The sequence below is a fragment of the Ictalurus punctatus genome, chromosome 18 (assembly GCF_001660625.3).
Source record: "Ictalurus punctatus breed USDA103 chromosome 18, Coco_2.0, whole genome shotgun sequence".
NCBI lineage: Eukaryota > Metazoa > Chordata > Actinopteri > Siluriformes > Ictaluridae > Ictalurus > Ictalurus punctatus.
In genome coordinates, this window is record NC_030433.2 from 9,117,501 (window position 1) to 9,144,581 (window position 27,081).

At 38.4% G+C, this 27,081-nt stretch overlaps 1 protein-coding gene across 4 annotated transcripts in view; it reads left to right on the forward strand.

Moving 5' to 3' along the window:
* gabrg2 (gamma-aminobutyric acid type A receptor subunit gamma2) overlaps window positions 1–26,689 on the forward strand; it is a 35,237-nt gene extending 8,548 nt beyond the window's left edge. Inside the window, exons 3-9 of one of the 4 annotated variants that reach the window (XM_047161719.2) lie at window positions 5,739–5,959; window positions 6,533–6,615; window positions 8,025–8,162; window positions 16,956–17,108; window positions 18,239–18,444; window positions 19,059–19,082; window positions 22,855–26,689. In XM_047161719.2, coding sequence (XP_047017675.1) covers window positions 5,739–5,959; window positions 6,533–6,615; window positions 8,025–8,162; window positions 16,956–17,108; window positions 18,239–18,444; window positions 19,059–19,082; window positions 22,855–23,136 — 1,107 coding nt within the window. In that variant the 3' untranslated portion in view covers window positions 23,137–26,689. The remainder of the gene's footprint in view (window positions 1–5,738; window positions 5,960–6,532; window positions 6,616–8,024; window positions 8,163–16,955; window positions 17,109–18,238; window positions 18,445–19,058; window positions 19,083–22,854) is intronic. The other 3 variants (XM_017493536.3, XM_047161718.2, XM_017493537.3) reach the window with 3 other exon arrangements.
* Window positions 26,690–27,081: the final 392 nt, after the last annotated feature.

Genomic DNA, 27,081 nt, shown 5'->3' on the forward strand with positions numbered 1-27,081 from the left:
GTATGAGAAATTTTCTCCAGACAATGGTTTAGATTTGTTGGCATATCATAAACAGTTTGTATTTTTAAAAAAAAAATCATTTGATCAGTGAAGTGTCACTTGCTGTTGCGACGCTGTAGCACAATCAGTAGTACCTTGTCTCCTTCTTAATTAACTACCTAATATTTAATTCAAATGAAATAATACCACTTTAAATATGGGAATATGGCATATATCATAACAATTTTTACATAACAATGTAATAAACAGCATTTTATAATCGAAACTAGAAGAAACAAAATGACTATATTTCACTTCACTTCACTTTTAAAACCGTATTTTCTTAAAACAATTAAAATGGTTTCTTTGAAGCGTAATTGAACTCACCTGGCTACTGTCTGCTCAAATATAGCATTGTATAACAGATAGCTTTGGATTATTGCTTTGTAGGTAAGTTTTATTGTACTTCATTATTTCCAAAAAAGTAGCATGAAGTGTACATGTTAGCATTAGCCTAAGACTAACGCATTTCGGCTCTAAAATAGGACTGAAATTGTGTAGAAAATAAAACCTGCAGTCATGTGGTGAAAGTGTGAGCAGCGCTACAGCCGTGATGTGAATGAAATTTGACTTTAGCAGCTTAGTGTTTAATGAATAAAGATGATGTAAACACTGCTTTCATCTTAAACCGAGTCCCAGTGGCATCACATTACCATTAACATTAACATTTCTTCCATTATCACCTCCGAATATTCAGCTGTACGAATTCACAAAGAGGACTGTGTGTGTGTGTGTGTGTGCACGCTGGTGAAGGGCGTGTCCTGCGTGGTCCTCACCGCTTGATGTCTTTTGATGTGAGCATTTTTGTGTCTTCGGAGTCTCTGAGGGATTTTTCCAGCCTCGTCTGAAGCAAGTTTCATTTCCTTTGATGCTCTGAGCGCCGTACAGAACGCAGTGCAAACGGCTGGGTTCTCCGCCCCGCACCGTGGCTCTGATGTGCAGTGGTTCTGTCAGGGTTGCAAATGGAAAATGAAAAAAAAACAACAAAAAAAAACCGGGTAAAACAGGAAAAAAACTGTGCTGAACACATACACACACACAGAACTGTGCTGCAGATTTGGGATTTTTATGTTGTTTTGAGGCTCGAGGAAAAATGTATGATTTCTGCTATACTCATAACACTTAAGGGCTTTTAAGAACCCAACAGCAAAGTGTTTTCCTGTCAGAAAGGGTTCCATTTTTGGGATGCTAATAATACTTAATTAACACTTAACTTGGTAACTTAGAACCCTTAATAAATGGGAAGATAAGAACCTTTAACTGGAAGGGAAGAACCTTAATTGAAAGCTAAAAATCCTAAATTAATGAGAAGCTTGGAACCATAAATTGAAAGTGAAAAGCCATTAATTAACTGGAAGATAACCCTTAATTGTAAGATAAGAATATTTAATTGGAAAAGAAGAACCCTTAATTAACTGTAAACTAAGAAACAATTGGAAGCTAACAACACTTCAAGAACCCTTGAAGAACCCTTTTTTTTCTGCGAGTGTGTGCATTAAACTGGGTAAATATGCAACACTCCAAATTATTGCTTATAATTTTTTTCCATAATATCTAGAACCTGTCAAGAGTTTAACATTTACCTGTCTTTATACACTCTTAGAAAAAATGGGTTCTTCAAGGGTTCTTTGAGGGTTCATTTGATAATAAACCCTCAAAACAGGGTTCAGAGGTAAACACTCCCAACTAAAGAACTACTGAGGAAACAACATTTTTGAAAAACCACAGCGGTCTGATGTTCCACAAAGCAATAAAAAGATTTAAATAAATAAATAAATAAATAAATAAATAAATAAATAAAAGTGGTGGAGTAATAAAATGTTCAGCTGGACCGTGTGCCTTTGGCTGTTTAATCTGCTCAAAGTCATGATGCAGTTTTGAGCAGAGAACCCAGAAGAGCCGAATGTTACGCTAGAGATAATGACCGACCCGAGGGAGTTAGCGAGTTAGAGAACATCGTGAGAAAATGCCCGAGCCCATTAACTGCCCCGTTTAACATTTAATTTTCAGGTTCAGGGAGTCAAGATGGCCGTTTTCACAGGCTCGATAAATATGGACAAAACTCTGTACGGCTTAAAAAATCTCCCTCGTTTCTTTTTCTCTTGTGGGGATGTGTTCCGGTCTGTTCACACACCAGGTTCTGCTTCATAAATCCAGATTTCAGCACAAAGTTCTTCTCCGTGCAGTAAGAACCTATACGTCTGGGTTTGAATTCTCTTCTTGGGGTTTTTGCTTTGGGAAGAAAACTTAATCAGCCATGATGTTGTGACAAAACTGTGATTTAAGTTTTGACAAAAATATCCTCTGATTGTCACGATTCCCCCTTGAAGCAGCGTGCTCTAAGCACGAATGCGCGAGCATCTGCTTTTCCGTTGTTGACTGTAATGACATCTGGACACGTGTGTTTTGTTTATGTTTCTGTCTCCTCCCTGTTCTGTCATTGGCTGGGATTTCACGTGGGTCTGAATTGCTCTCAGCTGCTAGCGGTTTAGACACTGATTATGTCCGCATATATACCGCGCGCCTCCCAGCACACAGCGCCGAAGATTAATACTTTAGAGTTAGTTTAGTTCGTAGCATATTCATAGTCACGGTCCATGTTTAGAGTTAGTTTAGTTTGGATCATAGTCATAGTCACGGTCCATGTTTAGAGTTAGTTTAGTTTGGATCATAGTCATAGTCACGGTCCATGTTTAGAGTTAGTTTAGTTTGGATCATAGTCATAGTCACGGTCCATGTTTAGAGTTAGTTCGCGCTGGATTATCCGCTTCCAGTCCCTCGTCATAGTTCGTTTCTTGTTTTGTTTATCGACCTAGATTCCTGCCTTGCCCCGTGTATGCCTGTTTGCCAATCGCCTGACCTCTTGCATGTTTATGGATTACATTTTGCATCACGTTTTGGATTTGTCTGCCTGTCTCTCTTTCTAATAAACAACTGTTCATCCAGCACTTGCATCCGTCCTATCTCTGCTCCGTCACGATTCGTGACACTGATCCAAAATATCTGGTCCATTTCTCTTAGAAGGTGATTTAGTTACAGCACCACAGGTTTCACAATCTAACAATAATGTTTGGGTAAAGATTTAGAACAATTGCCATAGGTTATACTGGACTATACCGGCACTCCCCACTGTAGTTTTTGTCCTTACCAACAAGTGGGAACATTTATGCGTATGGTGTGGGAATGTGAGAAGGTTTATGAGTTCTGGGAGAAGATTTCATCTACACACATTGTCTGATATGAGAGGAATATAAATCCCAATGCAACCAGATGCTCTACTTATTAATGACGATTCAAATTTAGGTTTAACAGAGAGACGAAAGAAGATTTGTCCAGCAGGTCTAACATCTGCCAATAAGATTGTGCAAAGATGGCTTCCTCCTCATATTTTATCTGTGCGACACTGGTTACTTCAGTTTCACGACATAATAATGCTGGAACTTTAAGAATAAGGCCAGAGCTTCAACTCTTGAGGCATGGAAAGCTACTGCACATGAACTGACAGAAAGGCTTCAAGATGCTAGAAATTAGATACAATTAGGACTTTTACATCTCTGTTCTGTGTATTTACTTTACTTATCCTGTGGTTTACATACTGTAATCTGCAAGGGTTTTTTTCTGTTCTTACAATTATTATCTATGGCACATCTTCATGTAACCTTTCCAGCTTCTTATATATATATATATATATATATATATATATATATATATATATATATATATATATATATATATACATATACATATATGTTCTTTTAAAGATTTACCCGATGTGAGAAAATAAGGAATTTGTTTTGATTGTAATTGTATAAGGATCGGTGGCTTGGACTAGGGGCACTGTGCTGGGGGTTGGTGGGGGGAGGGGGAAGGGGGTCCGCTTTTTTGTTATGTTTCATGTGAAGAATCTGGGCAATCTGTAATTGACCTCCTTTATATAAAATCAATAAAAAACAATTGCTCACACAAATTTTTTTTTTTACAAGCAGCAGCATGCTAAAGTCCATAATTATAGCATAAGTACCGAATCTGCTGAAAAAATCCTGTTTTATTTTAAAAAAGGAGAGCATTGGGCCTGATTTGTGTGTAAATGTTCCTGTGGCCAAACCGAATTAAAAATTCCTTGTAAGTGTTTTGCTGATTTTCATTGTAGTTTTGTGTGTGCGTGTCCATAAACGCCAATTAGCCATGAAATACCACGTGTGTTCATTGCACATTTACATTTAGCCATGCCTACAAAACTCAATGAAAGAGCAGAAAATGACTAAATGGTGAAAGAACACCTCCTAAACACGGCAAGTGCTAAATCTTCCAGTAACGCAGTGCAGCACATTTTTGTAAAATGCAGCTTCATCTGTTTTTGGGGGCGCCATTACTTTTGTCCTACTTGAGTGCCTAGTCTTATTTGTCTTTGTTGATTTATTTGTAATTGAAATAAATAAGTGATTTGAACTTGACAGTGTAACCCATATATAAAATGTATAATATAAAATCTATGCAGAACTGTAGGATGCCGTCATCTTTCCGAATGAACACGATTTTCAGTAATACCTAGAGTTCCCTGCGTAAACACTATTGTGAATGATTTATGAATAAACCTGTTTGCATCCAGCGAGATAAACGAAGCCCGTTTTTTAATTACGGTGTGAGTTTAAGCTTTGATCCCGTGTAATATTAACTGCTCATAAACGTCCATGTACAGTACAGAGATTCGATTTAGAGAAATGCTGCACCAATAATTCCTGTAATCACTCCCTCCAGAGCCTCAAATCCTCCCCAGCTCCTTCACTGATGTTCTTAGAGTGAGTTAACTCTAAGACTCTAACACTGTCAGAACTACCTAAAGAACATTAACATGCATGTAATGAAAGCTATGAGGTCAGGCTCACACCTCAACTTCACATTCAGACTTCCACTCACCATTTTCTGCGTTTTAGATCTGAGTGTAAACATGCACTTTGGACTAGCGCGTGATTGCGTACTGCTGTGAACACTTTAAACATGTGAGTTTTGGATCAATAATGTGGAGATGATTTACTGGTAAAAATGTAGTGAAATATAAATTTCCTTGACAACCTTATAGAGAAGTCACATGACCGTGTGATTGTTTTTTTTTTCTGTTATTCGTTAATTTTCAGTTTGTTTAGTTCATTTATTTTCATGTGTGAATTTCACATGCTAATTAGCTTATTAACAGTGTTAAAGTAACAGCATTCTGTCAGGTATGATGAATGGCGCTAGCTACATTACACTCGGTCAGAAAGCAGGGAACGTTATAGTATTAAATTATTAAGTTCAATATTTTTACTTCAAATACCAACTAGTATACTAATTAGCTAGCTTGTTAACTAGCTAGTACTAAAGTTTTATCAGATTAACTTGTTTGCTGCATTAAATATTTTCATACTTTAATCATACAGAGATGCTAATTAGCTTGGTCAGCTAGCTCATTAGCAACCTGACAGGCTAAACTGATGAATGAAAGTGCATTGCATTCTGGGTAAATATCCTACAGTTACTGTTTATCGACTTAATTATGTTTCCTGTAACAAACTTCCCAAGAGCTGATAAAGTTCCAGCACAGCACATAAGTCGACAAGGCTGTGTTTAGATCAGTAATGGATGGAATGCAGCCTTGTCCTGCAAGCAAAGCCCACACTCACTTTAAGTGCCCTTGATGTCCCATTGCCCCCCCTCGACAGGAATACACTATCGACATCTTCTTCGCTCAGACCTGGTACGACAGACGCCTGAAGTTCAACAGCACCATGAAGGTCCTGCGTCTCAACAGCAACATGGTAGGAAAGATCTGGATCCCTGACACCTTCTTCCGGAACTCCAAGAAGGCCGACGCCCACTGGATCACCACACCCAATCGCATGCTCCGGATTTGGAACGATGGGCGGATCCTGTACACGCTGAGGTAAAACCAGTAGTCTGTGTAACTGTATTTTCTGGATGAGGCATGAAGCGGTTATAAGTTTTCAGTTTTCAACATGCAAGACTTTAGAGAATTTACAGAGATGTGAGTCATACTCCTCGGTCACATATCATTAGGAAAATACAGCATGGTGGGAGGTTAGAGCTTTTCATTCAAACAGAATAACGTAATCAGTCCAGAACTGCGTCCATGAAGAAACTTGTTAACAATGCAGCACATTAGCGCATCCATCTATTTACCGATTCATATTTATACTTCAGAAATACACTAATGGTTTCGAGTGCAAACAGGGATGGTCATGTTTTTTGGTATTTATCCAGTTATATGATGAATTAATTGGAAGTTTCATGCTAATGCTAAACGCCAAATGCAGCTTTCATGCCTTGTTTGTTAATTCCGTCTTTTTTGCCCACATAATGGGAATGATCCAAAGCTGCAGATTGGAAATGTGTGTGTGTGTGTGTGTTTGTGTGTGTGTGTGTGTGTGCGCTGTAATGTGAAACAAATCTTGGCCTGTGTTAGCGATGTAATCATGCCAGTTATTTCTGTCCGTAGGTTGACCATCGATGCCGAGTGCCAGCTTAAACTGAATAACTTTCCCATGGATGAGCATTCCTGTCCCCTGGAGTTCTCGAGCTGTAAGTGCGGCCATATGTTGCTCCTCTGTTCCTCTAACATTCCTCTATTTCTTTACGCTTTCTCTGCCGCTCTTTCCTTCTGTGCCAAAAACCCGGCTCTTTAGCATGCTGATAGGAGAACGTTGGATATGTCTGTCTCTCTGTCTCTCTCTCCTTCTCTCTCTCTCTGCTTTCTGGCATTTTTTCAAGATGAGTAATGATGAAAATGTCACTTTATTCCCTTATTACCTGCCTTTCGGACCATCAGGCTCAGGCTGTTATAGAAAATTCTCTCTCTCTCTCTCTCTCTCTCTCTCTCTCTCTCTCTCTCTGTTTCTCTCTCATAACGTAGGAGAGGTGAGCGAATACCTTTTTCGTGCTAATGAGACTACCAGGGAGCACTCAGGGTACCATGGCGAAGTGCTCCACAGAACGCATTCTGATAGATTTTCTCAAAAAAAAAATTGTGGTGATGGAGATCGGCCTGGTTCCGATCCAGCCGGCTTCCCCTAGTCACACCTCAGACAGATACAAACAACAAGTGACTCGATAGTCCACCAGAGATTTGAGGCATCCATCAAGTGGACGAAATCAGAATCACAATCATTTTTATTCGCCATATAAATTCAGATGTATGAGGAATTTTTCATGCAGTTTGGTGACAACACCCACACACACACACATTCAGCGCACACACACATATCACAGACAACACAACACAATTACCATCCTAAAATACTAATATTACAGCTTAAGCGGAAATGCTAGGCTTAGTTTTACTTTACATTACAATAAATGAACTTTATAGATAAAAAATTAATACATGAAAAGAAACACAGTAGTAAACATTTATATATAATGATTTAAAGCTGCGTCTCAAATTCGGTTCCTAAATTACACACTTATTCATGTTCTAGTACACACAGAGAAACAAACAGTTAAGAAGATAAACAAATGAAGCAGGTTGTGACGCACTAACTTGTCCCCGCCCACAAATCAGAAAGGGTGGGGCTAACAGATCTGATAATGCCTAATAGGTCTGATCAGCAATGCGTCTGCACTTTTGTCCCAGTCCGTAAACACTCCGCTTGCTGTTCAGGTGCCAAGACAGGTGCTAGGCAACCACAAAAAGGTGTTTTTTTTATTAGTATTATGCTATAATTACACTTAGAATTGATTGCTAATTCAAAGTGTCATCAACATGACATGACTTCTGAAGTGGTGAATTCCACACGTGTGGGTCGTTCATGTGGAATCTTCATGTACAATCTTCTGGGGAAAACATGACGCAGCGTATTCAGGGTTTTTTTTTTTGTTTGTTTTTTTGCAAACATTTCAAAAGAGTTTCTAGTAAATGTTATAGCATTTTTTTAAAATCCAAAGAGTCCATCTTGATTTCATTGTGTGTTTCTGGTCTTTCATTTCTGCAGACGGATACCCGAAGGAGGAGATCATTTATAAGTGGAAGCGGAGTTCTGTCGAGGTCGGAGACATCCGCTCCTGGAGGCTGTATCAGTTCTCCTTCGTGGGTCTGAGGAACATCTCGGATATCATCAGCACCTTTTCAGGTCATTATATCCATTATCCTAACACACACACACACCATTATTGTAACACACACAGCCTGAGTGCCTCAAGAAGGAAAGGTGAAGCTCGATGGAGTGAGATCATGTTTGAGGAGAAGATTTATGGGAAGAGGAGAGAGTTCTCTCTCTCACTTTATCTGATGCAGAACCCACAGAACCCTGGTTCCACATTGTGTGTCCATGTCTTATCAAGTCGGGGGTCATTCTGTCCATTTCTTGTAGCTTCCAGGCATATTAGATTTGCACACTAAATAAAGATTATGCACTTGTTTAAGAAATTTTAGAACCCATAAGGTATTTTGGTTGCTCCTCTGGGGAACACTTAAAGGTTCTTTTTAGAACCTTACAACTGAGGGTTTCCCTATTCAAATAGGATGTTTTTAGGAGGTTAAGAACCCTTAATCATGTAGTGAAACCTTGGAGATCCATTTTGTAGAAGTGAAGGAGGCGTGGCCTTTGTACCTGTCAGTCATCAAGGAGGAGGTATGGCTTCTGGCCTTTGTACCAGCCAGCAGCTGTAAAGTATGTGAGGCCTCTGTATCTCTTGGTCATTGTAAAGTAAACGTTGCCTAATTATCTGTCTGTCATAATAAATTAGGCCTGACCTCTGTACCTGTCAGTCATGGTAAAGGGGTGTGGCCTATGTATGTTTTTACTTGATGACAAAAACAACCACAGTAAATGGTACTAACATTTAAATATCAGCATGCATCTTTACCACATCAGGTCTTTGATCTCGTATCCAGATGTGCTTCAGAAGATAATACACTCATTTACACAAACATTTACGCTAATATAGTTTATACTCCTTCTCTTTGTTCCATCTACAGTGGCATGGGATAACTTCCACATCAATCACTGCCCTGTTTACGGAGAAATAATTACATAGTGACAGTAAGAGAGAGGACGAGGACATGGCCATGCCATCTGCTCTCTAAATCTCTTAAAATACACGCGCACACACACACATACACACACACTCTCTCTCTCTTGCTCTCTCTCTCTCTCTCTCTCTCTCTCTACTGTAATGGTATTTTTCTGCTGAGGAGTGTGATCAGACAGAGACATTGATCAGATAAAGAGCCAGATGTTTGTAGATGTGTGGAGAAATGAGAGGACGGCAGTGTGGACACATCTGGAGGAGAATAATAGAAATTTAACCCTTCGATTACGGGTCACACACGGCCATCTGTCAGCTTACAGAGGATCAAGGGGGAGAAAGAGAGAGAGAGATAACAGTGGGGAAAAGAATCAGTGCTTAGACAGTCTCAAAAAATCAACAACTTACATGTTTTTTACATAAAGTTTTTTTAAAATCAATCGATCAATCAATAAAAAGGTCAAAATAATAACCTTTAATATTTAGGTTTTTTTCTCTTCTTGTTCTTCTTCAACCTCATCTTCTACATCTTCTTCTACTTCTTTTTCATCACAAACTGAGACCCACACACGTTTCTCCTAAATAAAGAACCCTTATTACAGGAGAGTTGTTCTACTGAACAGAACAGACTGTATCTTAGCAACCAAGAGGCTAACGCTAAGGGTAACACTCAATATAATGCTAACACCGCCATGCTTCACAGTGGGGATGGTGTTCTCAGTGTTGGGTTTCCACCAAACATAGCACTTTGTGCCAAGGCCAGAGCACTTTGGTCTCATCAGCCAAGAGAAACTTTTCCCCATGTTCGCTGAGTCTCCAAACTTCTGAGTCTTCAGGATTTTGTACATCTCTTTTCACCTTCTTCTCAACACTCTTCCATAACGTTCAGCTGTGTGGGGTGTCCAGTCTGTGGTTGAGCTGTAAACAACTCCCCCCATCTGAGCTGTGGATCTCTCCAGCTCCTTCAGAGTTCTCCATGTCCTCTTGGTTAATTTTCTGTCTTATCCCCTCTTTACCAGCTCACTGACTTTTGGTGGATGGTCTCCTCTAGGTAGAGTCACGGTTGTGTTTTATTCTTTCCATTCTTTAATAATACCTTTAATGATACCTTTCCAGAATTTTGTCCCAGTCAAAGTATCGCTCCTTGCTCATCATGATGCTGTTTGTCTAGGTAACAAACTCTGGGTTCTTGCAGGAACAGGTGTATTTATATTGAGATTGGGGTACCACAGTAATTGGGTAATTGGGGGGGGGGGGGGGGGGGGGGGGTTGTGAATACTTATACATACAATTTTTGTGTGTTTTATTTGTAAATTATTTAGTAAACTATATAGATTTTCTCCCCTGCACACCAAGATTATGAGTTCTTTTGCATATATTTGTTTTATGCACATTTCAGTACAAAATTTCCAGGGGGTGAATACTTATGCTTGGCACTCTATAGAGAATGTTTTTTTTCTATTCATTTTTGTTTCACAAGCTCAGTGCTGATTAATAATCCACACCCACAGCATCTCATTTCAGCTGATATGTGACACACTAATCCCTTTATTTCAGTCTTGACTAGTTTGTCTTCTCACTCCAGTTTCTCTCAGAAAGACGATCACTATGGCAACCAAAACAATCAGCGTGTCCTTCGGGTCCTCATTACTGTGCAGTTCGTTTGACGTCATCGTCTTTCTAACGTTCTAACACCTTTTCTTCTCCTCATCGTGACAAGAGATCTGAAAGCAGCAGGAAGTGTTTATGTTGCAGTCACAGCTGGATGCTGAAGATGTTAGTGATGGTGTTTGGGAACTATCCACATGGAACTGAAATGGACAGCTTCGCACATCTGGATCCTGATGTTTCGTCCATACCTGTTGGTTAAATCACTCGAGCTCTGTCAGATTGGATGGAGAGTGTAAAGTACTCTTGCAGTCTTGCCACAGATTCTCAGTCAGACTGAGGTCTGGGCGTTTACTTGGCTGGTTCTTGGGGTTGATCCGCTCCAGTGTAGCTTTGGCAATGTGCTTGTCTTGTTGGAAGCTGAAGCTCCGCCTCCAGTCTCAAATCGCTTTCAGTTTTTCTTCTAGGATAGTCCTGGATTTGGCTCCATCCATCCGGCTTCCAACTCTGTCCCTGCTGATGAGAAGCTTCTCCACATCATGATGCTTCCACCACCATGCTTCACAGTGGGGATAGTATTTTAATGGTTTCCACCACACATAGTGCTTTATGTCAGGCATATCTGACCAGAGACCCTTTTTCCACATGTTTCCACAGTTGTGTGGAGTGGCCAGTCTGTGGTTGTCCTGGGAACAGCTTCTTCCATCTGAGCTGTGGATCTCTCCAGTTCTCCATCAGAGTTCCCCTTGTCGTCTTGATTAATTCTCCGAGTCGTGTTTCTAATGGATTTGGGCAGTGTCTACAGTGGGACTGATGATGGTGTTCTACGTGTTTTTAATCTGGATAAACATCTTTCCTTTCAGAGCTGTTTAATTTGTTGGCTCTGGAGTCAAATCCCTGAGTGATGCTGATCTTTTATCGCCTTTATAGCGATTTTAAAAACTCGCCGTGTTATTGATAAATTAGTTCTGTAGTTTTCATAGTACAGTAAAATGCTTTGCTGCTCAGCAGTAAAAACTCCATTAGCGTTCCTGTTGGTTTCTTCCGGGAATGATCGTATACAATTATATACTAAACACACAGCGCTGTATCAGACGGATGAGAAGAAGAATGCAGGAAGTTAGTTTTAAACCTGTAAACTTGTACACCACTAGCAAATTTATTTCAACTATTTAAAGTCAGAAGAAGTGGTTAGTAAGATCCGAGGTGGTGGATTAAGCGTGACGTTCTCCGTGTTATCCGGTTAGCTCTTTGAGTTTAGCGATGATATGTCGCGGAGTTTATTCCCCGGCTGCGGTAAGTGACTTGCGGCGTCAGGAGCGATGTTTCAGCACTTTGCTCTGTCCCGTAAGCCCCTGCTCCTCGCTGCAAATTGGAGAGAAAATTCTTATTTACGGGTGTAATGTGGTTGAGGCGGTGGAGGAAGGAGGCGGGAGCGAGTGTTATTTGCTTAATCCCATTCGCCCCCTGAGAGTCCCGCAGGTTCTAAAGCGAGCTGGATGATAAACGAGCCGCGCAGACGAGTTATTATTACGTTCCGTAACTCTATCGGGGAAGGAGATTATTCCGGGGGAGATTTCCACCACCACAGTGCTGGCAAGAGGAAAATGTGAGATCATGATTAGAATGCTGTGCTCGATATCTCACTGCCTCTTCAATCCGACTGCAGAGACGTCACATCACGCTAGTAGAATAAAGACAAGGCGTGAATAAATAACGTACAGAAAAATTCTGTCCTGTTTGGATTACACAAGCCACTTCAGTCTCTGTGTCAAGGGGATTTTATTTCTTTATTTATTCATTTATTTTCTTTGTATTTTTTTTATTACGATGTATTTGTCCCGAGAATCCATTCCTTTTTGGTTTGCATGGGTTTTGATTTTTATTTATTCATGTGCATCATTTTTTTTCTCTTTCTCCTCCCCTTTTCCCCCTCTGTTTCTCTTATTTTCCCTTTTCCTTCTCTTTTTTTCTTTCCCTCTCTGAGAAGTACACATTTCTACGATACACAGTGCAATTAGCATGGCATAGCATAGCTAGTAAAATGGTGGTGAGTTAAAAAAACAAACATTTGATTATAGTTCTGCAAAAATAGATTTAACGATGAAAAGGAAAATTTTTATAGTTTTTGAATATTAGGCACAAACTTTCATTATTATTATTATTATTTTATATATATATATATATATATATATATATATATATGTATATATATATATATATATATATATATATATATATATATATATATATATATATGTATATATATATATAATACAAGTTATTATTTTTGAATATTTTTGAATTTGTTATTGAGTATTAGGCACAAACTTTTATTATATATATATATATATATATATATATATATATATATATATATATATATATATATATATATATATATATATATACTAAATACACAAAACAGAGACTTTCTCAATGATTCTGTGTAAAAAAAATGTGTGCAACGTGTGCTAAGCTAGCTCACTGAAGTAGCTAATGTTACATGGTTGTCATGGTAACCTAATGCTATATTTCGACATTTTTGTCTGCTGTTAATTAAAATAAAGATGAAGGCTGAAGTCTCACTTGTGTGACTGACGTGAGCTACGTTAGCTAATATTCGCAGTATTAGGGTGTTTGGGATGGTGTAGGTATTTCTAATTTGCATATTCATGCATATTCATAGGCTGTAGCATTTGTAATGAAGGTAAACATGCTCCTCTATCTGTATTTCTATTTCCTGATTATCCTGACATCACTACAAGAGGATTAGCTTCTGGCAGGATGAGTTGGATGATAACTAGATGCTACATGAATTAAATAAAAAATACAATAAGTAGTTTTGCAGTTAGAGCTCAGAATAGAATTGTTATACGTTTCCCAAATCCGTTATAAAGCAGTGTTTAATTGAATATATTACATTTTTAATAGAGTGCTAATGCGGTTACTGCGCCAGACCGTTTCTGGTTAGCCACATTAGCCCCCGTCTTTGCTGATCCCAGGCGGCATTGTGGATGTTTCATTTTCCTCAGAACTTTTTCCATTAAACCTTTTGATCCCGAGTTCAGAACCCACAAACACGCTAACTGTTTACTCGATGTCCTTCTAAAGGCCTGTTCACAAAGGGACCGGCCTGTTTTCCGCCGTGTCTTTTTGTGTTCTCACTCAGGCATTAAACGCAGGTGACGTGCTGAATGAAAGTGCGGAATCACTCCTGGACAGCAGGTGGCGCTTATTGAAAAGCAGAAATGCTTAGTGTAGTCTAGTATAGGAGCACTTAGAATATATATATATATATATATATATATATATATATATATATATATATATGCTTGCATTTCAGTGTCGTCAAAAAAATAGCCACATCATCATAAATGAGTCATGAAGTTCTCATCTGCTAGTCATTCATTAAAGTTACATGCAATTATATGTGTGTATATAAATATATATACATATATACAATATTCCTTGCCACAACTCCCTCTGATCAACATTCGTGTAGTCGCTGGGGCATTTAACATAAAGCTCTTGAAGTTCAGACACCAAAGACATCAGCAGCTCAACATTCATCTACGCGCTTGCATCTTCTTCTTCTGCTTCTTCTTCAAACAGTTTTGTATTGAGCGCAATCAAGTTGTACTTTTATGTAACTCCAGTGGCTCCGAGCACGTGAACAAAAGCGCGAATCTCATTGGTCGGGCAGTTTTTAACGTGGCGCGTCAAAAAATAAACCCCAAAAAACGAACTCCTCGACGTACCGAAAAACGCCCCGGTGTGAACGGGCCGTAACGCTTTACGCTGACACCTGGAGTGATTTCCAGCACTTTCCTTTCATGCCCTTGAGAGGCTTCACAAACACTTTGCAACTGAAAAATAAAAAAAAAATAATAAAAGAAATAAAAGAAAAGTTCCCAGCAGAGAACTCTGAGATGCCGTGGGCGTGTGAAGATGAAAGGTTTGTGATGTATTATTCATTTTTTTTTATCACTGCCACCATTTGTTCCATTAGGAGGAAGCCGGCTGACAGATGAGATCTCCGGGCTTTTAGGTGTTGTGCCGGTTGCTTTCTCATTAAAAAAAAACAAAAAAACACACACAACACGGAGCAGCTTTGATGTTTGATGTGTTTTGGAGAGAAAAGCAGCCCGACTCTTTCCTTCACTCAGCCCTCCGTCTGCAGGAAGGCGACGGCAGAGCAGCAGAGAGTCCTGATCAATATTTCATTTTAGTGCCGGAAAAGACGCCGGAGGAGCTGCAGACGGAGACATTTTGTCTTTCAGAACATCAAAACACTGCCATTTTCCATTGCTTTCCCTAAAGTGGAAAATCCATGAAAGGTGACGTCGTTAATGTTTAGTGTTACTTCATTAAAAAAAAGTGCTGATATCAGCGATCTATAAAGCTCATAGTCCACCCTGACGACTGTCTGTAAACTCAAACCTACAGCTTTACCTCTGACTGTTCCACAGCGCTCACACTGGAGACTCCTTCCTTATATGTTAATAACCTCTAATTGATCTAATACTGATTAAATGTCACTTCCTATCAGTTTATACTGTTTATTAAGTTTGATGTTTATAACTGCTATAACGTAAGTCAGAACAGGATTGTAATCATAATCATTGGTCACTTGCTGTAGTGTAAGAGGAAGAAAAGACTTGAAGTCTGAATCGTTGAGGTGAAAATTTCGTTTTCTTTCTGTGGACAATAAATTCAGAGCTATAATGCTGAAGATTTCGATTCCTCGCTAAACTTGAAGAGTTCTTTTCATGTTCTTCAGGTTCTCACTTAGCACCATCATGTCTCCACTTCCCATGCTCGCTATCAAACCTTCCCTGACACGCCGAGCTCCTAATAGAGGGTTTTTTGTCGATAGCCATTTATCCGACACTCACTTCCTGCCAGGAGCTAATGAGTGCTGGGAAGAGCGAGGTGTGGCAGATCCCTACGGTAGCCGTTAGCATTATTCATAATGGCTGAAGGACTCTGAGCCTTTCATTTCTGCTGAATCTGCTCCGTCTGAGGTCTAACAGTTCGTCTGTGGATTAAATGTTTCTGAAGAGCTTCGTTAGTGGTGAGGTGAAGATTCCTTGGTGCGCAGTGATGCTCAGTCAGCAGAATAAAAGCCAGAATAAAAGCATAATGTGTGTTCATATAGCTGCTGTGAGGGCACTTCACTTCCAGTGATGTGAGGATTGAGGAAAAACACGTTGGGGGAAATTTAGAGCGTTCTCCAACTGGATGAGTTTTTAGTTCCTGCTGAAATTCGTAACTTGGGGGAGGGGCCAGCGGAACCGTTTATTGCTGATTGGTTACTTGTGTTGCGTCATTTGATTTAGATAAACACAAAATAAAAAATTCAATACTCACCTCACCGAATTTCACCTCATTAATAACGTTAGTTTTCTATTTGTTATATGAAATTGACCCCTTTGAAGCTCTTAGAGTTTTTGAGTTTTTAGAGTTTCTTTTGCAGTATGAATGACCCAAACACTCCAAGTTCCATCTGGTACCATTTGGGTTCCATCTGGTTCTTGTTTCTAAATGTGTAGTGCAAAAACTCCCTCTCGTTTTGTCTCAACTAATCCATTTCTGCTGCAGTAACCAGAACATCAGGAGTTAAAATCCCAGTGTAAGAGCCACTGTTGAGACCCAGAGCAGGAACTCTAACCCCCAGCTCTGAACTCTGATTGTCTTCTTCCCCCTCATGAATTGTTTCAGATACAAGTCTTCCTGAGATGAGCGATGAAGGCTGAGATGATTGTAGATTATTAGCACCACCTTGCGGTCCAGGCACAGGATCGTCAATAGAGCACGGAGCAGAACTTCAGATGTTCTCCAGTACACTGGCCTGCTGGCCTCTTTAGATAAAATACAAGTTCTTCTAAACTTTAATGAGGTTTTGACAGAATATTGTGTCCGAGGCAAGTCTGTAGAGCGCTCAGGTTCTACTTAGGATGTTCTCTATAAACTACAAACTGCACCAGCGTAATGAAGAATTTCAGGTCAAGACGTGAATCTTCCTGTTAACCTTTTTAAAGGAATACATTAATTACATCTCGTTGTGTTTTGTTGTTGTTGTTGTTGTAGTTGTTTTTGCTATGTAACTGCAACGAGTCTTCAAGTATAATGAAGGTGCTGGTAGGTGGGTGGAGCCTGTAGTCTCTGTTAGCATGAACTAAATTACAAGCCACATTAGGTACTCTTCTACATTGAGTATTTTAGCATAAATGATCACATGCTAACTGGAATGACGTGACAAACAGTTATTTCTTTATTTGTAGGTGACTATGTGGTGCTGACCGTCTTCTTCGACCTGAGCAGAAGAATGGGCTACTTCACCATCCAGACCTACATCCCCTGCACCCTGATCGTCGTCCTCTCCTGGGTCTCCTTCTGGATCAACAAGGACGCTGTCCCTGCTCGCACATCCTTAGGTACCAAGATATATTTGTTCTGTATATATTATTAATGCATATTTTCTTTATTTTGATTTTATTCTTAAATACATTTTGTAACATTTGAAACTTTTAACAAAACATGGCAACCTCAAGCTAAGGCTGTTAGCTTCATGTGTCTCAGAGGAAATAGGTAAAACCCTCACCTTCATCCTCCCCGACTGGTAGCTGCCATTTGATAGGAGAGAGCTGACTGGTGGGTGGGAACAAAAGACTAAAACTAGGGAGAATATCAAAAAACGACTGAAGCAACTGAATGGGATGATTTCCAAGATGGCCACCGAGTGGACAGCCTTTACTAGAAGGACTTCGGTTCACACCCCCACTGCCCCACATGGCAGCCAATCAGACTGCATCTCCTGTCCAGAATGACACAGTGACCAGACTATACTGAAGTAATCTTGTCCATTCCTTGAATTATAATGAGTATCAAATTTATTTAAAGTTTGGAAAACTGAGATTAAAAATAATGATATTTGGTTCTTCTCTGTATTTGTAATCTCACTGCACTCGAGGAAAGCGATTGATTCTGATCAACGAACAAGCCAACTTCACTGTGAATTCATTAGCAAAGGTTCTCGCTAATTACACTCTTCTTCTTCTTCATAAAATATCAGCGGAGGTCTCGCGCCCTAGAGCTCTCGATCCTCTCAGTGATGGAGCAGATGGTTCTTCTCGGTGAATGCTCCCCTGCCACACAGAGATCTGGTTCCTCATGCATACCTTAATGAGACATTAATTATACAGTACAGCAGGGTTCCATCAGCGTTTAACTCAGGTGCAGATTAGCCGGAATATTACCAAGAGGAGCTGAGGAATTCGTGGATGTTCTTCTCTATGTTTGCCATCAGAAGACATTTCTGGGCTTGCAATTAGCAACATGCTGTCTTTTATTTAATTTTGTTAAAATATGAACATCTAGAGAAATGCTTGTGTGTGATGTAATAAAACTTTTGCTAACCTCATTGATGAGCAGAAGCTAGCACGGCTGGTCACAGACAGCAGTTCAGTTGTGCTAGTGTACCTCATGCTCACATTATGCTAACACATTAACATTAGCATTAGCAAGCATTAGCAAGTGCGCTAACTCTATCCTTCTTTCTGTGCAGGAATCACCACGGTGCTCACCATGACAACGCTCAGCACCATCGCCAGGAAGTCGCTGCCCAAAGTGTCGTACGTGACGGCCATGGACCTGTTCGTGTCCGTGTGCTTCATCTTCGTGTTCGCGGCACTGATCGAGTACGGAACGCTGCACTACTTCGTGAGCAACCGCAAACCGAGCAAGAACAAAGACAAGAAGAAGAAAAACCCGGTGAGGAAATGACGCAGGGTTCTACGACTAGATAAGTTAAGATAGGTTTATTAAAACATGTTGGTCTTCAAAGTAACATAAAATTTGAAATGAGCAAAATGAAACGTCCACAACCTTAAACCGATTTTTTCTTTTCTTTTCTTTTTTTTCTTTTTTTTTTTTTTACATTTTTCCTTTTTTTATTCCAAATTATTTTTATTTTCAGCTTGAACTATTTTATTCTTTACTCTATTCTTTGAACTTAAAAAAAAAAAAAACGTTTCAGATAGAAATAATTTGAGAGGGGAAAAATAATTTTCTGCTTTCAAACATTTCCTTCACACACTAAACCCTTTCATGCCGTTGCTAGGCGACGTTGTGGATGTTTAATTTTGAACAATTTTGAGTCGATTTTGGAGTAAAATCTCCAGATCGACTCTCAGATGTTCCTCCTGCGTGTGTGTTTTAAATGTTTTAAATGTGTTTTAAACGTATTAGTGTCTGTGCTGTGTGTGTGTGTGTGTGTGTGTGTGTACAGTAAGTTCATTTTGTTTTGAGTTCTTTTTTGTTTTTTTCTTCTCTTTTTTTTTGTTAATTCGACGTGTTCTTTTTGTTCTTCCTGTTTGGACCAAAAGCTCCTCCGGCTGTTTTCCTCAAAGGTATTTTTGCTTGTGTACAAGTTTTGCATGTGTGTGTGTGTGTATGTATGTGTGTGTGTGTGTGTGTGTGTGTGTGTGTGTGTGTGTATTCGTGTGTGCACTGTCTCTGTTCAAGCTAACCTATAATATTTCCTTTCACAAGCACGATTAGCATCATGCTACTGCTAATAACTGCTAAATGTCTTGCGCTAAGAAGGCGGCCTCTAAAACACCTCAACACACACACCTTTAATTCCCCCTCCTGTTTGAGCTCAGTTGTTTTGCTAATTAAAGATGGCGGCTTTCTCTTTTCCTTGCCTACTGACCTGCCCATGTGTGTGTGCGTGTGTGTGCGCGCGCGTGTGTGTGTGTGTGATGCTTTAACCTGACACTGTTTAAGGAGTCAGCAGAGCTTTAACAGCCTGAAAAGGACAACTTCGTTAACACACTTTAGCCTGAACGCGCTTTAAAAAGTCTTAAAAAGAGTTTCACAAGTCTGTAATTAAATATCTTTCAGGTCAAGAGGAAACTGAATAGTAGTAATAATAATAATAATAATAATAATAATAATAATAATAATAATAATAATAAGGTAAAAAAAAAAAAGACATTTAAATAAAGTGAAAAAAAGAAAAGCCTATCAGCTTCCAAAAAAGTGTTTTTATTTGCTTTTTTTATTTTTAAAATGACTCTGTTTACTGCAGCTTTTTACCCTTTAAAAATCCAAATATTTTTCTGTAAATTGTTTTATCTTTCAATCTTTCAATAGTAATATTTAAGTTTTTTTTTAAAAAAATGATTATTATTTTTTGCATCTTTCGGCAATAATTTTAACTTTTAAAATAGTCATTAAGCAATTTTCCTTTAATTTTAAGTTCTAAAAGTAAAAAGTTATTTGTACTTGCTAACATAAAATAATTTTCAGGCTGAAGTTAATTTTTAATTGAGATTTTAATTTTGTGTTCTAAAACTTAATAAATTCTTCCGACATTAAAAAAAATATTTTTAGCTCAAATACTTTTAAAAAATAATTTTAAGCCTAATATAATCAGATTTACAAAATATTTTTTAAATATGTTTTTGATAAGACTTTTCTAAAACTTGTTTAACTCTCTCTTCATCTCTACAGAATAATTATTTGTTTAAAGCCTTAAAAAAGCTCAAAAAATATTTAAGGTCTACTTTAAAAACCAGGTGTGTGCTGTAAATAATTTGTGGGGAAATGTGGAACATGGTAATAAACAGGGAGAAAAAACAGTATATGAAATACTTAGAATAAAAAATGAAAGAGAGAGAGAGAGAGAGAGAGAGAGAGAGAGATGTTTTTACTCTCCACTCTCGGTGTTGTCTCATTTCACGCTGTTAAAGCTGCAGGTCGTGTTTATTGCTCTTTATTTCCTGCTGCTTTCCTGCACACGCTGTTTGAGAATGGAGTCACATGACCCGAGTCACCCTGAGCAAAGCAATTAGGCTGCAACTCAAACCGAAGCTAGTGCACTTTGTTTATAAGGGCCTATAAGCACCCTTAATGGAACTAGTGCTGGGCAAAACACATTCCTAAAGACTAAGAGATCAGTTTTGTGTTCAGTCTTCACCATGCTGGTGTGAATGTAAATGAGTGTAAAACCTGAGAAAAGCAGCGTCTTTGATCAGAACTTAACAAATTAAAATCTGTCCCATTAAGTTCTTTATATTAGCCTGATTTGTTCATTATATTTTTATTATATTATATTAGCGTGATTTGATCATTATACATTTTTATTATATTATATTAGCCTGATTTGATCATTATATTATTATTATTAGATTATATTAGCCTGATTTGATCATTATATTATTATTAGATTATATTAGCCTGATTTGATCGTAGCATCGATTCTTTTCACTCAAACATGTGTCAAGCAAACATATATCGAGACAAGCGTGGTGCACCAAATTATTAGTGTAGCGTATTTGTGTTAGAAGTTGTTAACATTAACGAGCTAAAATGATATAAGACGGAAAGTGACTAGTTTATATAGCTAATACGCTAATCACAAACTTCCAAGTCACTAAGCAACTGGCAAACTAACCTGTAGTATAGTACAATGTAGTAGTGTTGTATAGTATAATATGTTATAGTAGAATATACTATAGCATAGCATTGTGGTATAACCCAGTACAATACAGTATAGTACAGTATATAATGTAATATAATATAGAACATAATATAGTACAGTGTAATACAATAGGGTATAGTTTAGTGTTGTACAGTTTAGGATAGTACAGTATAGTTTTGTTTATTATAGTAAAGTACAGTACAGTATGGTGTAATATAGTAGAATACAGTTTAGTACAGTATAGTGTATTATAGTACAGAATATGATGTTGTATAATACAACATAATAATATATATATATACAACTCCAATTCAATAGGTCAGTAAGATGATTGGGTATAAACAGAGTATCTTATATATATCAACATCTGCTTCCATCCAGATTCCATCCCATCTTTACTTCTGAGAGACTCCGCCTCTCTAAGATACTCTTTTTATACCCAATCATCTTACTGACCTGTTAACCTAATTAATCCCAAAATGTTCCTCCAGCTGTTTCTTTTTCCTAACACTTACTTTTCCAGCCTTTTGTTGCCCCGTCCCAAATTTTTAGACGTGTTGCGGCCATCAAATTCAGAATGACCTTAGAGCGTCCCAACTTTTTTGGAGTTGGGGTTGTAGTGTAAGTATAGTATAGTATAAGTATAGTATAGTGACTAACAGACTAGCAATATTTAATCACACTTTTATTTTAAGCCTCATTAAATATGAGCCAATCAGTTTCAAGTATGCAAATGAGAGCCACGCTGCATCAGTTTACCAAATAAAAAGGGTGATTTTTTTAAGATTGTAATTTCCATATTCATAAACAGCTATTATTGCTATTATTGAATATAGAAACAATATTCAAACTTTTAAACCCATTTTTGTGATAATTATAGGATCGAGTGTAGCAATAATATCACACAGTTTTATTACAATGTTATTGCGGAGTGCGGACGTGATACCAGCACACAGATAGCTTTACCCATGATGCATTGCATCTGAGTTTTAAAGGTCAGCTCTGTGAACTGAGTGTAAACCTACAGAAAGACGCACTTGGTCAGAGGAACCTTCTGGAAGTGTGTGTAGGAGATTAAAGAAAACAAAGCATCTGGTTTAAATGTCAGAGAAGGTGATGGTGCGGACCAGCGAAACGGACGAAGTCACGTCCTGCGATTAGCAAGAGTGAAGCGAGGTTACAGCTGAGAGTTCATTATAACACTGTAAGGCCACAGAGATTTACTGACCATCTTCAAATTTATCTGCAGCATGCTGGAGTTTATTATTGGAGTTTATTATTGTAAACACTGAGTTTCACTGCACAGTTAAATCAGTTCAGAATTTAGGCCCAATTTATAGCTGTCGCTACAGTAGGTTATTTAATGTTAGTTAGCATGTTAAGCAACTGCGCTCCTGGTAGATCTAACATTAACTGCCGTTTTAGCAAGAAACTTCTGCTGGACAGATCAAATGAGATAAACCAGAGCGTTAGGTTAAAGCTAGTATTATGCTGACTGTTCAGTTAAGATTTATGCTAACATTAGCTATACATGAGTTTGTTTGTTTTTTTGGAGTTTTTTTTGCATTACAAAATAAATTTTGTGATTAGCATTGCCCAGCACTAGCATGAGTTCTCTCAGCATTAGTGTTAATATAAGTTGTATATGTGCTTGTGTATAAATGGACATCGTTGGCCTTTTGTCCCCAATGAAGCAGAACCCGACGGTGGATATCCGTCCCCGCTCGGCTACGGCGATCCAGATGAACAACGCCACGCACATGCAGGAGCGCGACGAGGAGTTCGGCTACGAGTGTCTGGACGGGAAAGACTGCACAAGCTTCTTCTGCTGCTTTGAGGATTGTCGTTCCGGGGCATGGCGTCACGGTCGCCTGCACATTAGGGTCTCCAAGATCGACTCGTACGCACGCATCTTCTTCCCCACCGCCTTCGGCCTCTTCAACCTCGTATACTGGGTGTCATACCTGTACCTGTGAGCGCTGCCGCTACGCCTGCAGCACATTGCTATCCATACAATGTAATGCTAAACATACAATGCTAATCATACAACATACCGCTAATCCTATAGCGTAATGCTAATCATACTACATAATGCTAGTCTATAGTATAAGGCTAATCGTACAAACGCTGCTTTTTTAATACAGTCTTTATTGCTAACATTTCCTTGTCGCCTCCGTCCTGATTCACTGTGCCCTTGTCGACTTCCCCTTACCTGTGTTACACTACTGTGCACTTCTTCTACAGGACTAAAAACACTAGATAATGGGATGTAATCCTCTAGATTATTGGATGTGTAATCCTGTAGATTGTTGGTGATCTAGTCCCCTAATGGTTAAAGACTAGAAACACTGCAGTCCTGGGAGGTGTAGTCCACTAGATTGATGGAAATGTAGTCCACTAGATTGTCAGAAGGTTTGCGCCGATAATGATAGATCAAGTCCACTAGATATTGGGATGTGTAGTCATCTATATTGTGGGCAATCTAGTCCCCTAGATAGTGAGAGATATCAATGATGGTTATGGAGTAGAAACAGCGGAGTTGTAGGGAGGTGTAGTCCACTAAAATGTGGACTGTAGTAAAAGAGATAATGGGAGATGCAGACAAGAGGAAGCTATCGTCTAGATTATGAGTTCTAGTCCCCTAGATTGTGAGTGATAATGGTTATTGACTAAGTAGCATGAGATTGTGGGAGGTGTTGTTCACAAGATTTAGGTAGTACCATATCTCTATGATGTTTATAGACTAAATCCGACTAGACTGAGGGAGATGTAGTCCACTCGATATTGGGAGATCTAATCAGGTAGAAAATGGCAGGTCAGGTCCACTAGATTGATGGTTATTTAGAGTCCTGGATAATAAGAGATTTCAGTAACAAGATGTAAACTAGATAGTTTGATGGAGTCCACTAGATTATGGAAGATCAGGTACACTAGATATTGGAATGTGTAGTCCTCTACATTGTGGCTGATCTAGTCCCCTAGATACTGGATGATTTCAGTGATAGTTATGGATAAATTTTACTGGAATTTGGGAGATGTAGTCCACTACATGCAGTTCACTAGATAGTAGAACATGATCAAGTATATTTTTGGGATTTGTAGTCTTCTAGATTGTGATTGTCTAGTCCCCTAGGAAGTGGGAGATATCAGTGACGGTTATTAACTGGAATTGTGGAAGGTGTAGTCCACTAGATAGTGAGAGATGTAGACTAGACAGTGGGAGTTGTAAACTAGTTGGTGTCAGTTGTAGTCCACCTGAAAATGGGAGATCTAGTCTTGTAGAAATGGTAGATATGAGTCCACTAATTTGTAGATATAGTCCACTAGATGGGAGATCCACTGTGCTTGAGTGCTAGTTATTAGGGGATCTAGTCCACTAAAGAGGGGGATAAGGGGATTTAGTCTACTTGATCTTGGCCTCTTCAACTTTGGTTTGTCACTAGATAGTGGAATACTATGTGCATATCATTGGAGTATGGGAAATGTAGTCCACTAGATTGAGGGAGAGCTAGTGCACTAGTTTGTGTTAGATGTAGTCCACTATATAGTAGGAGATATTGTTTAGACCATGATATTGTCCAAGATATGTTGTCCACTAGATAATGAGAAGTCCACTTTACTGATGAGACCTGGTCTTATTTAACAAATTACATTTGATTGGTTAAAAGCCCTTAAGATGGCAGTGGGGATTTGACCTAGGGGAAGTCGGCGAATGTGCGCTGAGAGCAGGATTGGAACAAGGCCCATTTTAATGTTATTTTGCTGTTGCACTCTGAGATGAGTGGGAAAAGCTGCTGAATTTCTGATTGGTTTAAAATGAAAGAAGTGGGTGGGACTATGATGAAAGGCAGGGCTAGTGCTCATAGCTTTAATCACTCTTACATTCATATCAAATATCAAATGCATTATGAAGTAAGACACCTGTTTTCCGGCTTTGTTGTTGTGTTTATTTGATTGTCGTGTCGTTGTGAGCAAAGCGAAGGCTGTAGCAACACATTTTTGGGGGCGGGGCTTCGACACAGCACTTCTGTCACTTCTATCAGGGACTCGGTGAAGTATTTAGATTTGCATGTCTAGTCTAGAGTTCCCAGAATTCCTTTGAATAAACAGGAAGTGATGTCATTAGCAAGTCAAAGTGCCCACTTTGTACATTATTCATGAATTATTCTGAAGCGGCGTAACCAATCATTTTAGAGTTACACACACAAAAAAATCTAATGTGAAATTTATTTATTCAGTATTTATTTCTGTTCGTTAGCTGTCGTGTTTTACGACCGCTGGTAAAAATCAACGATCTGTACAAAGGATGTAAATATTTAATACTGTACAATGTAGTGATTTATCTATTGCATGCACCGTTCAAAAAAAAAGCGAAAATATTTAACAATTTTCCATTAACGATTATGAAGTGAATATGAAATTCACGGCTTATTAAAAATGAAAAACAAATTTATTGTCTGGATCTCATGAACGCATATCATATTTACAACTAATTTACTTTTTATTTATTTCCAGCTCTTGATGTCTGGGAGGAACTTTTTCTCGTTTGTATATGGAACCTGTGGGCGTGGCCATCCTTCCTGACATCATCTTTACAAAAAGGACTCGAGAACCATAATGGTTACAAAGTTGATTTCAGTTCTGTGTGTATTTTATTGAATACTTGTGATAGCAGCTAACTACCAGGCTAGCCAGATGTGTTACCTTTTTGTTAGCTAGCTGTATGTATTTCCTTATTTTACTATGATATTAGCTAGCGTTTGATTTATGTTGAGCTAGCATACATCAATGGCACGTCCTAAATGTTAGCTATTTTATCCAAATGAAAAAAAAATTTCCATCTCGCATCAGTATGACAGGACTTTGATTTAAACATTGTAGGAAACCATGTGATGAATTTCAGCCAATGGGACAGTATTTGTGATGTCAGGAAGGACCACGAAGGTCCTCTTCGTAATGTTTTTAACATGAAGCCGTTATTGACTTTCCCTTGCAAAGCAGAACAGAAGTGTGTACCTGAACAGTGTTACTGGTACAGTACAGTGTATTTGGTAATACAGTGTATTTCCTTTGCTAACTAGCTGCTGTGCTGATTAGCTACTTTGCTAACTAGCTAGCAGAACAACGTATAGGACTCGGAGGAATAAAAACCCAACCTGAACTCACGCTATTTGATGAACTCAAATGTGATCATTTTAAAAGTATTTTATTTTGAAAAGCTGATAGGTTGCTACAGTGGATTCTGGGTAATTTGTGCACGCTTATATCAAGTCCGTTTTCATTAACGAACTGTTACTCGAGCTGATAACGTCATTTACTGACAATGGTTACGAAGGCAAAGGAGAATCGACCAACATGGAGACACGGAGACATCAAAGAGGACATGTTAAAGAGGATTGAGAGTAGCTGTGGACGAAAAATAGATTTTTTTTCGATTTCAGCTACGGATGGACAGGATACGATTTTCTGAACTGAAGCGTAATTATTATAAATATTACCACAAGAAAATAAACACATGTATGGAATTATTGTGAGGATGTCTTGGTCTCATTTTTTATTTATTATCGCACTTATCAAGGATTTGTTTCATCCGAATCGTTTTAAAATATATTTTTAAAAAATTAATTTGGTTTAATTTAAAAATCTTAATTTTTAAAAGTCCAACTGTCAAGGTGCTTTACATCAAATTAATTCAGTAAGATTAAGAGTTTGACAAGATTTAATTTAATAAGATTAAGATTAAGACATTGAAAACATTCGAGGGTCAAATGTGCTAGCTAAGCTAACTAACCAAATTAATTCATTATTTTTTGTTTGTTTGATTATAGTGTAGTAAGACCTTTGATCTCTAACAGGATTAAATTAGTTTGATCTTTTTTCCTCTTGTGTAAAGACTAATGTATTGTCTTATGTGTTTGGGG